The following is a 17,369-nucleotide window of genomic DNA, read 5'->3' on the forward strand; positions in this document are numbered from 1 at the left end:
AACCCCGCCCGGCCACGCCCCCGCCGCCTGGCGCCTCGGCCTCCCGTTGGCGGAAGGGAGACCGAGGCCCCACCCCCGCTGGCTCCCATTGGTTCAGAGACAGCTGAGGTCCCGCCCCCGAGCCAGCCCCTGTCTCATTGGCGGAGAAGATCAGTGATTGGCTACAGGCGACAGGCCGCAATGATCCCGGAAGCGATTTCCGAGTCTCAGGCCCACGTGACGCGGATGGAACCCGGGGAGGGACAAGCAGAGCACGCCGCAGCCAGCTGCTCTCGGGGCTTCCTGTACCGAGGCACCGGGGGAGGTGCTAGTCGCTTGCAGTACAAACTAAAGAGGAAAAGTGGCTGTTTGGCGTTAGAAGGGGCATCGCATGACTATTAGCAAGCACGTGTTTTCCCCAAAATACACCCGGAAGCATTACCTTTCTCAAATTTTAAACCAATTTCTAGCCTTAGAAAACATCTTGGATTCAGGATGAAAAGCATCATGGGAGAAGTGCTATATGTTTGTTTGGTCGTTAAATTGGTTTCCATTTTTGCTTTGTGAACTGCTAGGTGATCTTTGATTCTCTTGTTTCATATTTTCAGGGTTTCTACACAGAGCAGCAGGAAGGAACTCCATTGATGCATAATTAAATAGAGCTCAAAGGGATGAATAACCAAAATTTAGAAGACGGGGGGAGAAGTCAGTACAGGTAAAATAGAGGGAAGTGAAGCACCAAAGGTCCAGGCAATGAGATAGGAATTCAAGAAGATAGTTCAGGTTGTGCAGCTGAGGATGCAACTGGTTCGTTATCCCAGTAGAGGTCTTGAATAGAGATTGGGAGTGACTCAGTCATTATGCAAGGTAACCTATTTCCCCTTGTTTTTTCCTCCCCCCCCCCCGACCTTCTTGTTAAACCCTGGATTTGTGCTGGAAATGGCCCACCTTGATTATCATACACATTGTAAGGAGAGGGATCACTTTAGATAAGCTATTACCAGCAGGAGAGTGGGGTGAGGGGAGGTATTTTTTCATGCTTTGTGTGTATAAAAATATCTTCTACACTTTCCACAGTATGCATCCGATGAAGTGAGCTGTAGCTCACGAAAGCTTATGCTCAAATAAATTGGTTAGTCTCTAAGGTGCCACAAGTACTCCTTTTCTTTTTGCGAATACAGACTAACACGGCTGTTACTCTGAAAAGGACGTACAGGGTGGGTCTAGTTAAAAATTATGCTAAAGGAGCCAGGAAAAGGGTGACAAGGGGATAAATATAACAGCTGTGAGAAGTCTTACCAGACAGATTTTACCATGGAAACCAGGAGACTGTCTGAATTAAGAATGAAGTCTATTATTACTATTGTTATTTAATCAATTGCTCTCCTCTCACTCTTGCTGTCAATCATGTCTCATTGATGTAAATTTTCAGGATCCTAGCCAATCATTTACGTTTAGAACTGAATGAACAGTTCTGAGAGGTTTTTTGGGTGGTGGGGGGAAGGGGTTGTGCTTGAAGGTTCAGTGAGAATGATAAGGTAGAGCATATATAAGGTTATAGTACCTACCAACACAGGATGCCCACAGCTTGGGCAGAAGCTATTATAAAAACAAACGTGATGGGAGTTGTGCATTAATTAGGGCTGCTGTGGTAATTACTGAGGAAGAGAGATTTCTTCTGACTTAAAAAGCCAGGAGCAGGACACTGAAGTTCTCAGAAGACATTTATTACAAACAATTTTTTAAAACAAAATCAACCTTCCTACAAGTTTGCACATAGTTTTATTGCCATCAAAGCTAAAGACATCTGATAAAACTACATGCACAACTTGACTTTTAATGTTTACCTTACATGAAATAAAGTTTATAGACAAGTTTTATATTAGAAAAGTGATGCCTGCCATATGCAACTGCAGCTAGAGTCAAGGCTACTGATAATATAACTCCAGGTTCATGCCATCATGGATTTCATCTGGAAGGAATGAGTTAAAGGAAATTTCACAGGAAATGCTCAAATGGAAGAAGGCATTACATTTCTACCAGCTCACTAATTCAAAATAAACTACAGCAGCAAATTTATTCATTATGATACATTGTACAAATTCTCAACAACAGAATTCTCCTTCCCACTTTACTACTAGTCCCAAATGGACAAGCTAAACTACTAGTGTTATGGAAGGGAACATGGGTCATATGAGACATTGTAAGCATCAATGCTAGAAACAGCAGTATCTTAACTCAGCAAATTAGTCCCCATCATATGCTACCCCACTCAATTTAGTAAGGGAGTTTTCCCTATAGATTCACCAGTTATCTTATGATGGCCTCCCAATACCATCAGTCACCAGTACCCAAGCTGATAAGCAAGACCTCTGGTTTGTGACAAGCAACTATGTCAGATTAGAAAAGGTCTCTGTCTAGCTGTGTATTTATAATGTGCCCGTCACTCCACTACTTAGGTTGTGGATCTTGTAAGTGATAACTATCCCATTCTTTATTTTAACTAGACAAACGGTTTCCTCAGAAGCTGCAGTTTACTTGGGCTATTCTAATGTTCAAGGATACAGTCTCCCAGTGATACATGGTCCTTGAAGATTGTGTACCTGCACAAACATTTTAAAAAGGAAGTTAATCAAGAACAGAAGTGCAATACAAGAATTAACAAAAGGAAGCGTAGTCAATAAGAATAGAACAATTGTGATAGTACTCAAAGGTTTGCTTGTATCAGTTACTACATTAGAAAATCAATCACTGAAATGTTACACGACAGGTTTCTGAAACCATGTTTTTTAACAAATGCCAATCATGAATTCCGTGGGGAAAGAGAAGAGACTGCCTGTGTGCAGTTACAGTGTTAAATATATAATAACTTCACATACAGAAGTTAGAATGGCCATACTGGGTCAGACCAAAGGTCCATCTAGCCCAGTATCTTGTTTTCAGACAGTGACAAATGCCAAGTGCTTCAGAGGGACTGAACAGAACATGTAATCATCAAGTGATCCATCCCCAGTTAGGGGAACAGCAGGAAATTCTGAAATAAAGAGAGAACCAAGTAAAAATTTTGAGTCGAATGTTACCACAGGTGAGAATATGAAGGAAAATTCACTCAGTAGCATTCATCCAGAATAATTTGTCATTATTTACAAAGTTTAGACTGCTGGCCTGCCCCTGAGACTTCGTTGAGTGAGAGGTTTTAGTGGAGCCTCCGGGAACATTGGACAAGGGGGAAGGTACAGAACGTGAAACATCTGAGAATTAACAAATTCAGAACCTAAAAAGAAATCTTAAACGAACACTCACTGGAAGTCTGCGCCACAGGCCTCCTCTCCTTAGGATCGCCCTTTCTGCTGCATTCTTTAAGATTTTGCATTCATATGCAGCTTTCCATCCCAGAGTGCATCACAAACTATTGAGACACATGACCTCGCATGCAGCCATCTCTGGGTATGTGTGGGGGTGGATTGTAGCAGAAGACGGCATCAGACAGGCACCCACATGCAGGGAAGTGCAAAGAGCTCAGTTTACCTGCCTTGGGCCGATGAAGAACTAAAATGACCCTGAAATCTGTAGCTTCCCCAGGGGCCGAGTGCATCAAGCCAGCGAAGGTGTCTCCTTCCCTTGCCCCTGCCTTTCGTTCACCCACTTACCATTTCTTCAGCACAATTTTGTCCCACCGGGTCCCAGTCTGAGCCGCGATGAGTTTCTTCAGGTCGCCGATCGTGTCCTCCGTGCTGAGCCCCGCGGTTAAGGAAACTACCTTCCCGCCTACGGAGCGAGCGCCTGGACCGAGCCAAGACCACCCCGCCCCGCCGCGACATTGACCCCGCAGCCCCCCGGGGCAATACATAGCCCCCCCCTGCCCCGCCCCCCCACAGAGCGAGCGCCTGGACCGAGCCAGGACCCCCCCGCCCCGCTGAGACATTGACCCCGCCGCCCCCCCGGGGCAATACATAGCCCCCCCCTGCCCTGCCCCGCCCCCCCACGGAGCGAGCGCCTGGACCGAGCCAGGACCCCCCCGCCCCGCTGAGACATTGACCCCGCCGCCCCCCCGGGGCGATACATAGCCCCCCCCCGCCCTGCCCCACCCCGCCCCCCCGGGGCGAGGCGCCGGGGCCGCCGGGCTGGGCCGAGGCGCTGCGGGAAGCGCCCGCCGGATACTTGCATTTCACGCGGACTTTCTTGCCCAGCCGGTCGTTGCAGACAACTTCGATCATGCCGCCGGCCTGGGGGGAGGCGAGAGGCGTCAGGGGGGGGGCAGAGGCCGCGGGGGGGGGGTCCCTTCCCGGGGCGGAGCCAGCCCGGGCCGCGGGGGGGGGGCGGAGCCAGCCCGGGCCGCGGGGGGGGGGGCGGGGGGGGAGACCCAGACGCCCCCGGCACCTACCGCCGCGCTCGCCGCCCGTCAGTCCCGCGGAGAGCGCTGCCGAGGCTGACCCGGAAGCGGAAGTGCTCTGCCAGCGGCCGGAAGTCAGTGGGTCCGGAAGCGGAAGTGTCTGGCGATGGCGGGGGCCTGGGGGCGCTGCCCGACTCCCTGCTGCTGGAGATCCTGCGGCTGCTGCCCCTGCACGAGCGGCTGCGCGGGGCCCGGTGAGGGCGCAGCCCCCCCTCGGCTCGGCCCGGCCCGGCCCGGCCCCTTCCCCCTTCTCTCTCAGCCCCCCCCTTTCTCCCTCCTTAATCCCCCTCCCCCCCGGCCCCGGCCCCGCCCCCCTTCTCCCTCAGCCCCCCCTTCCCCCCCGGCCCCGCCCCCTCCCCCCCGGCCCCGTCCCCCTTCTCCCTCAGCCCCCCCTTCCCCCCTCCTTAACCCTCCTTCTCCAACCCCGGCCCGGCCCCTTCCCCCCCCGGGGCGGCTCGGCCCCCCCTTCTCCCTCAGCCCCCCCCTTCCCCCCTCCTTAACCCTCCTTCTCCAACCCCAGCCCACCCCCTTCCCCCCCCGGCCCGCCCCCCGCCCCCCCTTCTCCCTCAGCCCCCCCTTCCCCCCTCCTTAACCCTCCTTCTCCAACCCCGGCCCGCCCCCTTCCCCCCGGGGCGGCTCGGCCCCCCCTTCTCCCTCAGCCCCCCCTTCCCCCCTCCTTAACCCTCCTTCTCCAACCCCGGCCCGCCCCCTTCCCCCCCCGGGGCGGCTCGGGCCCCCCTTCTCCCTCAGCCCCCCCTTCCCCCCTCCTTAACCCTCCTTCTCCAACCCCGGCCCACCCCCTTCCCCCCCCGGCCCGCCCCCGCCCCCCCTTCTCCCTCAGCCCCCCCTTCCCCCCTCCTTAACCCTCCTTCTCCAACCCCGGCCCGCCCCCTTCCCCCCCGGGGCGGCTCGGCCCCCCCTTCTCCCTCAGCCCCCCCTTCCCCCCTCCTTAACCCTCCTTCTCCAACCCCGGCCCGCCCCCTTCCCCCCCCGGGGCGGCTCGGGCCCCCCTTCTCCCTCAGCCCCCCCTTCCCCCCTCCTTAACCCTCCTTCTCCAACCCCACCCCGGCCCGGCCCCTTCCCCCCCCGGGGCGGCTCGGCCCCCCCTTCTCCCTCAGCCTCCCCCTTCTCCCCTTCTTAACCCTCCTTCTCCAACCCCGGCCCACCCCGCCCCCTTCCCGCCTGGCCCGGCCCCCCCTTCTCTCTCAGCCCCCCCCTTTTCCCCCTCCTTAATCCCCCTTCTCCAACCCCGGCCCGGCCCCTTCCCCCCGGGGCGGCTCGGGCCCCCCTTCTCTCTCAGCCCCCCTTCTTAACCCCCCTTCTCCAACCCCGGCCCAGCCCACCCCCTTCCCCCCCCCAGGGCGGCTTGGCCCCCCACAACCCCTTCTCCCCAACCCGCCCCTGCTTTCCCCCCCGAGTGGCTCAGCTCCCCAGGCCAAGCCCGCTCCCTCCCCCCCCATAATGGGGACCCCCCCACAGGGGTAGCTCGGCCCAGCCCGCTCCCTTCCCCCCCCCCGATGGGGAGCCCTCTCCCAAGGCGGTTGGATCCAATCCTTGCCTGCCCCCATGATGGGGATTCCCCCACACAGGTAGTTTGGTCCAGGGGGCGCCTCCATGTCCCCCCCCCCCAGGTGGGTGAGCTCCTTCCCTGTGCCTCCCACAAAACTGAGCATGGATGCTGCTGCTGGGATCGTAACTTGCCCTGCTGCTGTTCCCACAGGGTCTGCAGGCGCTGGCGTAGGCTGGTACAGGACAAGATGCTCTGGAGACATGTGGATTTAATGCCCTACAAGGTACCAGCCCAGCTGTGTCCCTGCAGCGTGTCTCCCAATGGAGACCACTCCAGGGGGCTGATAAAGGCTGTCCCAGGAGAAGGGGCAGAGGGGCCTGTGGGGACCAGACGCTTGCATCGGGGAATCAACATGAGATGGTGAAATGAGAGAAGGAAGAGGAGAAGCTAGGAAGATATCCAGGGGCAGATCTTGTACATATGGGGCAAGGGCGGTGGGGGTAGGGGAGAGGGAGCTGCGTAGCAGAGGCTAGTGTTAGATGGGCAGAGAGGCCATGAGATCAGCTGGGCCAGTTTCTGAAGAGCATTTAAAACCAGGAGGGTTGTTTTAAATAGGTCTCTAGAGTCAGGGGTGGTCTCTGAGGACAGAGACTGTGTATGTGGAGGAGAAGGCAGCCACAGCATCTGACACGTGCTGGAGTGTGGAGAGCAGAGACTGAGGTTGCTCACAGGGAAAGGAGCTGCAGCAGTCAGGGTAAGAGGAGATACACTGCAGGGTCGTGCCTGTGGCTTACCCTACAGGTGTGGAGTATAGTAACTCTCCACTTACCGTCCTCTCGCTTAACATTGTATTGACCTTACGATGCTGCTCAGTTACAGAACATGCTCCATTTAAAGTTGTGCAATGCTTCGACTGCTGCTTTGTCCACAGCTGGCAGCCCCCCTATGCCCCCCCAAGCGCTGCCCACCTGCTGTCAGACCGCGCCTTCCCCCACCTGCTGCCTTTGGCAATCAGCTGGCTGGCGGCATTCAAGAGGGAGGGGGAGGAGCCAGGACGCCAAGTGCAGGCTCCCGCTCCCTCCCCTGCCTCCTGAATGCCGCCAGCCAGCTGATTGCCGCAGACAGGAGGGAGGGGGGAGGCCGTGCACCCTGTCCTCGCTCTTCTCTCCTGCCACCTGAACGCCGCAAGCCAGCTGATTGCCACGGGCAGGAGGCAGGGGAGGGAGCGGGGAGGCCGTGGACTGCTCCTCACTCTTCTCTCCTGCCCCCTGAACACCGCAAGCCAGCTGATTGCCCTTGCCGTGGGCAGGAGGCGAGGGAGGGAGGAGGAGCTAGGATGCAGTGTGCGGAGTAAAGGGGGAGGAGGAGGAGGGAAGAAGAGGCGAGTTAAGGGTGGGGGCTTGGGGGAAGGGGTGGAGTGGGTTGGCCGAGGGTTGAGTCCCCCGCCCCTGGTACTTGCAGAGTAGGGGAAGCTGCTGCTGCACAACGTGCTTCTCCTAGCCTCCTTGCCTGACTCATTGTCCCCAGTGCCAGGGGCTGTGCCTGTGTGGGGTAAGGGGGGGCACCTCCCAACTATAGTACTGTACGGCAAAAAAAATTTCCCTGGAACCTAACCCCCCATATTTACATTCATTCTTATGGGGAAATTGAATTTGCTTAACATTGTTTCACTTAAAGTCACATTTTTCAGGAACATAACTACAACATTAAGTGAGGAGTTACTGTATCTTCCTTTTAGATGAATGGGAAAGATCTATATGAAGAAGAGCAGGGATGGGCCTTTCCTTGCTCATTTACTGCTTCTGTTGAGTTTGTTCCCTGTCTTGTCAAGGTGCCAAGTGCTTTGTTGCTTGCTCTCTTGTGCTCAGATCAGCTCCAAGATCCTGTGGCACCTGCTAAAGCAGTACCTGTGCAATAGCCTGAGGATACTGAAAGTGAGAGGAGCGCTCTACTCAATGAGAAAGCATGAGTTCCTTTCCCCAGCACTGTTCCAGGCACTCGGGAAGCAGTGTCCCAGCCTCCATCACCTGTCCCTGACACAGGCTGACCTCCGTCGGCTCCCATATGACTGTATACCATCTTCTCTAAAGAGCATGAAGCTGAGCTGGTGTGAGATTCCTACTGTGTGGTTCCAAAGATCTGTCTCTCCAGAGACTCCCAGGGTCCTGCCACAACTGCAGCATCTCATGATCCATAACGTCTCCGCCTTTTCTGATCAGCATCTGCTTAACATCTCATCTCAGACCAGCCTAAGGACACTGAAGCTCTCTGAAACCTACCGGCTGACAGACGCTGGGATTCAGAGAGCAGCTCCGTATCTGGAGGACCTGGAATGCCTGGTTCTGCGCAAATGTGTCATTGCAGATGCTGCTGTTCACGTCATCGGGCGTCACATGAAACAGCTCCGCTCTTTGGAATTCAGCAACACTTGTTCCATAACAGATGCAGGCCTGGCTTGTTTAGCAGCCTTGAAGTGCTTGGAAACCCTCCGCCTTGAGTCCAGATTTAAACTTTCCCCTGATGCCATTGTTGCTGTGTGCCAGGCACTCCCCCAGTTAAGGAATCTCAATTTAGATGGGAGTGACTTGGAAGACCAGGAAATACGTAAAATTCAGGCAAGTTTGCCAAACTGCCATTTCTGATGTGTTCCCTGACCCACGCTCTGAGGCGAAACATTAACAATGGGGAGTTGTATGGAACGCACAAGGGTGAGCTGTGGGGTGTTCACCCCCCTGAAATAACTCCCAGAATTGCTGCTTCTGGACAGGGTTGTACTCCCAGTGGCCGTTGCATTTATCTGACTGAAGGCAGAATTTTCTCTGGCTAAAACAATTAGGTGAGCAGTGTAGGATGAGAACCATCCAGACAGCTTGTGTCACCTGAAAACAGGCCAGCAGAAATTCAGTTCTGCCGTCTGCTTGGCTGGGCTCCTGAAGTGACCCCTCACCTTCTCCTACTAAGAAAATAGCAAGGCCCGGTGAATGGGTGGCATATGAGGAACGGTGGCCCTATGAGCTTATTTAGATTAGAGGCAGTTTGGCCGTAGGGGTTTCTCTTTTAAGTTTAACCCTGTCTCACATTAAACATCAGGCAACAGGTGAACTATCCCCAAGCACAAGGGAGTAAGTCAGCTATCATCCTGATGCACAAAAGGGTTTGTCTACCCAAACCTTGGACTCTAGACCAAATTTAACTCAGGTCAAAAGGCATTAGCCACATTGGTGTGCTGTGAGCATACTCCAAAACATGCCTAGTAGGAAGTGGACAAAGGATTGTGCAAACACACACTTTTAAATGCAGGGAACAGAACCTTTAAGGGGAAAGAACCCATCACGTCTATTTCACAAACACAGACACCAACCATGTGCCACACAGGTCGGTGCATGTGCGGCTGTGCTTGTGTCCTGTCCCGAGGGGTGGAGTGGTGGGCGTTCTGCTGTGACCCCAAGGGTACGTGGAATGGGGGGGGGAGTATAAGGAGGTCCCGGAATGCATTTGTCTGTGTGCTGCAGGGGGAGGCAAGCACACACTTGTTCAGCCTCAAGTTCAGTCAGAGACCACAGCATGTCTGTGTGCTCCTTGAGGAGCACCATCATTGCTTCCTCTCTGCTTCTTCTGTCCTCGCGATCACTCTGCATTCTGTCCCTGAGCATCACCCTCCAAGCCTGGAATCTGACACAGCAGAACCTTATGGGACCTCCTGCAACATGTCTTCCCTTGTCCTCGTCTTTCTCCTGCTGTCTGGCCCCGCTGGTCTGCCAGTGTGGATGGAAAGACCTTCAAGGCAACATTTGCAGCTGCAAAAGAAACAGTGGACAGAGTGTTTGCTTCAGCATTGCAGGCACACATCTGCAGAGGTCCTATTGTGAATGCGTTCACGGCCCTGGATCCCCACAAGTTACAAGCACAACATTCTCACTTCTCCTTGGGATCCACAGACCTGGGGAGCAGTCCCAGGCATGATGAGTACATCCTGGGGGGCAGGGCGAGTTGGGACTATAAGTTGGGGTAGCTCATGGGCATCAGTATAAGCAGATGGGGCAGTTGAGGTGAATACTGTCACTGTTTCCCACAGGCAGTGGAGACTTTATCATGTATCTTGCTCCTGAAGGTAACAGAGGCAGAAAGGAAACGGCTCCTGCACGTGTCCGGCTGCTGTTAGTCTGTGTACTGCAATGATGCCTGCTGAATTAATTGCTGAGTGGCGTGGGAAAGTGTCCTGCCATGGCAGAAGAAGTAAGGCAGCCCTCCCCAGAAACCTTCAGCAGAGGACTGCAACCTACTTCCAGGAGAGTTTCCTTGAGGTCTCTGTAGAGGACGCACGGGACATCCCGGTGCACATAAACAAACTGTTCCATGGGGCCCCCCTCTGTCTAACTGTACAGGAGAATGAGAAGCAGATAGCAACTCTGCCTGTATGGTTATTTCACTATCTCTTCTAACCTGATTAAAAACATGAACAGATGTGTGCCTGCAATACTGAAGCAAACATCATACTTACCAGAGGTTCCTTTCCCTGAATCAAGCTTGCCGGTGCTGGATGATAGGGACTGGCTCAACTGCTCTGGTGTCAGGAAGAGGTCCTGGCTTGCCACACCACTTGATCCCCCGGTCGCCTGTCCCCCACTCTCCTCCTACTGCTGTTCCTCATCCAGCACCTTGTACTCAGGGTTCACTCCAGTGGTCATAGAATCATAGAATATCAGAGTTGGAAGGGACCTCAGGAGATCATCTAGTCCAACCCCCTGCCTAGAGCAGGACCAGTTCCCAACTAAATCATCCCAGCCAGGGCTTTGTCATGCCTGACCTTAAAAACTTCTAAGGAAGGGGATTCCACCACCTCCCTAGGTAATGCATTCCAGTGTTTCACCACCCTCCTAGTGAAAAAGTTTTTCCTAATATCCAACCTAAATCTCCCCCCCTGCAACTTGAGACCATTACTCCTTGTCCTGTCATCTGCTATCACTGAGAATAGTCTAGATCCATCCTCTTTGGATCCACTTTCAGGTAGTTAAAAGCAGCTATCATATCCCCCCTCATTCTTCTCTTCCGAAGACTAAACAATCCCAGTTCCCTCAGCCTCTCCTCATAAGTCATGTGTTCCAGACTCCTAATCATTTTTGTTGCCCTTCGCTGGACTCTCTCCAATTTCTCCACATCCTTCTTGTAGTGTGGGGCCCAAAACTGGACACAGTACTCCAGATGAGGCCTCACCAATGTCGAATAGAGGGGAACGATCACATCCCTTGATCTGCTTTGCCCCTACTTATACACCCCAAAATGCCATTGGTCTTCTTGGTGCATGACTCTGACTCCTCCAGAGTATTCCACAGGGCCCTTGGGGGGTGCTGGACTTGCCGCCAGTGATGCCATGCAGCTCATTGTAGAAGCAGCGTATCTGGCTCTGCACCTGAGCAGCTGTTCGCCTCCCTTGCCTTCTGGTGTGCCTGCCGCAGCTCCTTGATTTTCATGTGGCACTGCTGTGTTTCCCTGTTGTAGCCCTTCTCCACCTTGTCCCAAGCCATCTGGCCATAGATACCTACATGTCTGTGGCTGGATCGGAGCTGTGCCTGCTCAGTTTCTTCTCCCCGGAGACCCAGGGGATGCAGCACATCCTGTGTGTTCCAGGCAGGAGTGTGTTTGCTGCGTGGAACCAGCAAGGTCAATTGGGCAGATGCTAGGTGAGCTCTCCATGCTGAGCAAACGGGAAATGGGATTTCCAAAATTCGCAGGGCTTTAAAAGGTACGTGGCGAGTACCTGGCCACCAGACAGTGGAGTTCAAAACAGTGACCAGAGCGGTAGTGGTGTGGCATTGTGGGACATTCCTGGAGGCCATTAAAGTTGACGTAATTAACACAGTGTCTACACTGACACTGTATCGTCGTAACTATGTTGACTTAAGTGCTACGCCTTTTGTGGCGGTGGAATTATTAAGTTGACGTAGCGGGTGATTTACTTCATCAGGAGCATCATTATAGGGTAGATGCTGACCGAATAAGAGCAACGTAAGCCACCTTGCGTTGACCTAACTGTAGCATAGACCGAACCCAAATGTATGTGAATAACTAAAGCATAGATCTCAGGTATTATATTTGAATAATATTAGCAGGCTGCCAGCAGCCAGATCCTGCACCTGGTTTGTTGGGTTACATTGCTGTGCATGGCTGCTTGTGCCTTCTATTGTTTAAATACTCCCTCCTCTTTACCTGCTGTTACAAAGCCCTGAGTTCACGTTAGCAAGTTTGGGCTGATGTTAAAACAGTAGCTGTTAGAAGTTTCCATTCTGGGACACACTGAGGTTTTGAATCTGCTGAGTTGTTATCTGTAATCAAATGTAAAATGTATTTATAAAATAAAAATGCTTTTAGATCTGTAAAGTCGTCTCATGCTGTCAGATTTTGACTGAAATGTGGCAACAGTCGACGTGTGGTTTTTAACATTTCAGTGATACTGCTTGTGTTGTATGGAGAGACCCATTTCTTCCCCCTTCACCTGCAGCCCCACCCTTTTCTGTCCCTTCCCTGGGGCCCCACTCCTGTTCTATCTAGTGTCCCCCCATTCCACACACCCCCAGTGCAGCCTCGCAACCCATTTGGTACTTTCTGCACTCCCGCTGCCCTAAAATTAGAGAAGCTCTGTCTGTCTCTCCCCCCCACCAGGGCCCCAAGCCACAGCAAGGAGTGAGAGCTCCCCCAGGCCTGAGGCTGAGGCAGGTAGCAAGAGCTCCTGCAGTCCTGGGGCCACAGCGGGGGTCCCAGTGCAAGGGCTTCCCCCGCCACCCCCTGAGCTTCTGCGAGGGACCAGGGTCAGGGCTCTGGGGCTTCTCCTGTCCCACCTGGCGCTTCTGCCAGAGAGTGGGGTTGGGGTGCTGAGGGCTTCCCCTCCACCCACCCACCCAGCTTCCCCCGTCATGCCCGCCCGGTGCTGCTTCCAGGGAGTGGGGTCGGGGCGCAGGGTCTCTGGGGCCCCCAAGTTGGCCAGGGCCCCTGGACATGGACCCCATAGGCCCAATGGCTAATCCGCCACTGCCCCCTTTCTAGACTGAAAGCACCTTGTCTAATGGGCGCTATCAAGGTGTAACTACATTTGAAATACAGCTACATAGTCAATATTCATAGTTTGATACAAAAATGATAACATGCACACAAATCATAACTTTTCCAATGACATGTCACATGACTTGCACAATATACATCATAATTATGTCATAATCATATAACATCACTGTGAAGAATATGGGGTTCAGTGCCACACCCAGGAAGCATCATAAATATCTTTTAAAAATTGGCTCCAGAGGAAAGGATTGTGACAATTGTGAGCTCCGTAGTGAGACGTCTCTTAACAACAACTTGTCTTCTCTGGTTAAACCTTTGGGTTTACAGATAGGTGCTGTCCATACCTATGCAAGTCAATTAATCTTCTTTAACAGCTGGGCAGCCTTCTGCCACGGGACAGAAGAGCCAGCTGGCCCTGCTTAGAATACAGAAGTGCATGTGATGAGTTTATAACTAACGTTAATCACAGTGAATAGATGCCGTGACGTAGGCCCAGTGAAAGGTCTGGCATTCGCAGTATCACCGGATCCAACTCTCTCTCTCAATGCCCCTCCAACCCACTGGCCTGTGATTTTGATTCAAATTGCCATTTCTTTCCTGGCAAGATTGTCTGCTTGTCCGGCAGGTGCATGAGAAGAAAGTGAGACACAGCTGCTAAATTGGTGAATTCCCTAGTGTATTCATCAACTTGTGGTCTGGAAAATACATCAGACGGGCTAACTTCTCAGTTAAGCCTCCCATCGCGGGCCTATGTTTTTATATAAACAACAAATTTGTCTATCGGTTGTTTTCCTCCTTTCAAGGTAAAGGTTGTGCAAGAAGCTTTTAGGTCAAACAACAAACCGGGAAGGCACTGAACCCATGTGATGAAACCCATGGGTTCAGTGCCGGGAAGGCACTGAACCCATGTGCATCTTGGCAACAACTGCCCTGCGGGCCCTGGGCTGACATTGTGTCTTTGTGCTCATACACAAATATGACCAGTGCAAAATTCAGGGAAATAGTGGTGAGAGCGGTGAGAGGGAATGGTTCCAAGCCTGTTTGTTTAATACCTCACTGTCCCCTTGGTGCCAGCTGGCAGAGGACACAGAGGGGGTGCATAGGGTTTCAAGGATTCTCTGGGTCAGGCATATGCATAGTAATTCACCAAAGGGTGGCATGTGAGGTCTCTCCTGAAAGCTCACTGGTCATAATCACAGTGAAATGTATGTAAGCATATTATATACAAAGTTATGTATTCATACTGAAATGTGGGTTCTTCGGGTGTATAAGTTAAGACAGGTTACTAGAAGGCGATAAGTTCTGGTCAGGCAGGGGATAGTAGACATTTATCTCCCTAAGAGGTCATAGTATATTGCATATCTTACAATATAAGTCTATTTGCATATGGAGCTACCAGCTAATCAAGATTTCAAAGTCTATAGGAAATCACAAAATCTACAAGAGGGAACACAGTGAAGAGTTAGTCTGGTATATCCGGAGACCGCAAGGAGACACAAGGTATTCTTCACTGAGTAGCCAAGCTGAGTGTGTGGCTTGTTAAGTGAAAAGGGATTACAGCCTACTGGCTGAAAAATGCCGGTGCGCAATCCTAGAAGACAGGATAGTAACTAGCGAAGTCTTCTAGGTTCTAGAATGTGTGTTATCATTTTATGTTACTTGTCACCATTAGTTTCTAATACCTCTGCTTGCGATCATTGAAATCTCTGCTCTTTATTTAATAAACTTTTACCTGCTGTCCCTATTAACATATCTCTGTGCTGAATGTTAAGCAGAGTGTGATCTGAAGGGAAATGGGTAAGCTGGTGTGTACCATGTCTTTGGTAGCATGGGATCTGTGAATTCTGTAGGTGTCCAATGGACCAGGGGCTGGTCGCTCCAGAGTGACACACAGGGATTAGAGTGTCTCTATCGCTAAACTGGAGAGAGAGCAGGGCCTGCGTAGGCCTAGAGGGGAGTGCCTCCATGGCTGGAGGGGTGTGTGGAGCTTACTCCGAGCTGGCACAGACAAGGCTTCCTCATGCTAAGCAGAGGTGGTAGCAAGGGACCTCACAACCTAGGCACCCTGGGAAGCGTCACACCTATTGTTACATGTTTATCACAAACACAAAGGTTTAAGCTAGAGTAAAGGCTGCAAGGAACTATGTTACCTTCCGTAGCGTCTGCCACTGGGGCATCTGGTCCTTTTTTAACTACAGACATGAAAACAAATTGGCAAAAATGAAAATCAAGAACACAGCAAAATCAGTCAGTCCAGCTCTTACCACAGTTCAATGGGGCCAGGCTGGGACTCTGGAATCTGTAAGTGCTGGAAATAGGGGTCCCCCCGGCTTGAAGTGGTTTCCATTACATACAGGGTTTACAGTTTGGTTCAGTGTCTCTCAGCACCCTCACTATAAAACATTGTTCCAGCCCCCCTGCTGGAATTGAAATGTTCACTACAGTTGTTAGCACTGGGATATTTGCAGTCTGCCAGCACCGTGTGCTAAACAGTGTAATTTAATATTTGTAAGTCCCAACTTGCCAGTTTCTGAACGGAGATTGTTTTCTATCCCAGGGCACCTGCGGAACATGCACATACTAAGCATGGAATGGCAAGGGAACAGCAATTCTACGTTTCATGTACTAACTATCAGACCGTTCAGCTGCAAGAATGTATGGAGTCTGGGTATCACAGGAGTCCTAGAGCTGTGCTGGCAACTTGCCGAGACTGTAGATACCACTGTTTAGTCTATAAAAAGAAAAGGAGTACTTGTGGCACCTTAGAGACTAAATAAATTGGTTAGTCTCTAAGGTGCCACAAGTCCTCCTTTTCTTTTTGCGAATACAGACTAACACGGCTGTTACTCTGAAACCTGTTTAGTCTATGTGAGCATCATATGACTTTGGGAAAGGCAGTTCTCCTTCTCTGTGCCTCTGTTTCCCCTCCCACCCGTTGTGTGCCTTGTCTGTTTAGAACGTAAGCTATGAGGGCAAGGATTGTCTGTTACTGTGTGTGTCTGTACGTCATCTGGCATAAAAAGGTTCCTATTTGAGACAGGATCTTTGGGTGCTACCACAGTACGAATAATGACTAATAATAAACAGCACAAATATAGCCATATGTTAATGAGCATTATATCAAGAATTGCATCCGGACAGCGACTTTAAATGAATATAAAACATTCACTAGATGAATTGTGACTTAGCTGGAAGCAGTTAAATTTTACAGTGAGATACAGCACAGAAAAAAATGGAAGAATTCAAACAAACCACCCAAGATTTCTCAAGGGGCAAGATTATTAAAGGCACAAGTGGTGGGTAGACAAATAACTCCTATTGCCTGTGAAAGGCATTTAGGCACCTAACTGCCTTTTGTGCTTAGTTATATCAGTAAATATTTTTTTAAAAATTACTCCTGAAAGATGAGCTGTGGCCCATGTGTGTTTGTACTGGACACCGAGGTGTAAAATAAACCCAATGTCTTTGCAACAAGATGTCTTGGAGTCCAGAGACAAGTGACAGTTGAGATCTCACAGTGAAAAGCTACTTGTTTTTCCAAGTTCCATCATTCAAAAATGTTGAGTGACCTCAAACGTTACAAATTACCATGAGACGCTTACTAAGCACGTGAGATTTGGGGCTCAAACGAAGCTTTTTTGAGAGTTGGAAAAGGGGTTGAAAGAGCACTTAGGACGTGATCCTCCTTTATCCTGCCCCTTTGTGCAGGCATTTATACCGTGCAAATGGAGTGCAAGACACTACCGTTCTGATCTGATTGCATGTTGCACCAAATTAAATGACTGCACAAAGGGCAGGGGAATTGGGTACCTAGAACTGAAAATGCTTTAATTACAAAGTAAGGACGATAGCTCCATAATACATATATCTGTAGGACAATGATCAGCCTGGGATCCATTTTATCTTCTTGTGTAAACATGTCCACTGGGACACCGCCAGTTCTGTGTGGAACAACTCTGCGAGTGCTTAGTAACTGCTTTCCGAAGACAAGAGTGCTGTGATTTTCTTCCAGAAAGAAGGTCCTGAGTTGTTGCTTTTGTGATCAAGCTGCTTTTTTTCTTACGTGCATGAGGGGAGCAGCTTCAGGAACCAGGCTTCTTGTATTTTTGCTCTTGCACAACTTAAAATTGACTAAGAGAGTTTTGAATAGAAAGAATGAGCTGGTTGGCCAACCAAGACCTTTTAGTCTGTTTGAGCAGAGGAGTTATCAGGACCACGTTTGAAATGGAAGCAATCCAAACAGCCAGGGCTAGAGGACAAGTTACCTGGAACATGGTGTGAGCACTGCAGGTTATACATTAACCTCTGGATTTAACATTCCTAGTGGAATTGTGAATTCTCTAGTCTAGATATTTCAGGGAGCAGGGTTCCACTTGGCCATATTCTAAAGCCATTTAAAGCCACCTCTGCCTCCCAGTCATCATTTACAGC

At 51.2% G+C, this 17,369-nt stretch overlaps 2 protein-coding genes across 4 annotated transcripts; one reads left to right on the top strand and one right to left on the bottom strand.

Moving 5' to 3' along the window:
- Positions 1–1,690: 1,690 nt before the first annotated feature.
- Positions 1,691–4,461, bottom strand: UBL5 (ubiquitin like 5). The gene is made up of 5 exons (XM_073318382.1): positions 4,364–4,461; positions 4,141–4,205; positions 3,630–3,713; positions 2,545–2,582; positions 1,691–1,951 (listed from the first exon to the last, which is right to left on the bottom strand). Exons 2-5 carry the CDS (start codon positions 4,194–4,196, stop codon positions 1,908–1,910), a joined length of 222 nt encoding a protein of 73 aa, XP_073174483.1. The 5' UTR covers positions 4,197–4,205; positions 4,364–4,461; the 3' UTR covers positions 1,691–1,907.
- A 25-nt stretch (positions 4,462–4,486) lies between these two features.
- On the top strand, positions 4,487–12,243 carry FBXL12 (F-box and leucine rich repeat protein 12). 3 transcript variants are annotated; one of them, XM_073318381.1, is made up of 3 exons: positions 4,487–4,566; positions 6,093–6,165; positions 7,751–12,243. In XM_073318381.1, exons 2-3 carry the CDS (start codon positions 6,130–6,132, stop codon positions 8,522–8,524), a joined length of 810 nt encoding a protein of 269 aa, XP_073174482.1. In that variant the 5' UTR covers positions 4,487–4,566; positions 6,093–6,129; the 3' UTR covers positions 8,525–12,243. The 3 variants fall into 3 exon arrangements, 2 of the variants coding, with proteins under 2 accessions (XP_073174482.1, XP_073174481.1); XR_012155706.1 differs by lacking the exon at positions 4,487–4,566 and having other exon boundaries at positions 5,788–6,636; positions 7,751–7,827; XM_073318380.1 differs by lacking the exon at positions 4,487–4,566 and having other exon boundaries at positions 5,799–6,165.
- Positions 12,244–17,369: the final 5,126 nt, after the last annotated feature.

Source organism: Lepidochelys kempii, chromosome 20 (genome assembly GCF_965140265.1).
Source record: "Lepidochelys kempii isolate rLepKem1 chromosome 20, rLepKem1.hap2, whole genome shotgun sequence".
Taxonomy (NCBI): Eukaryota; Metazoa; Chordata; order Testudines; family Cheloniidae; genus Lepidochelys; species Lepidochelys kempii.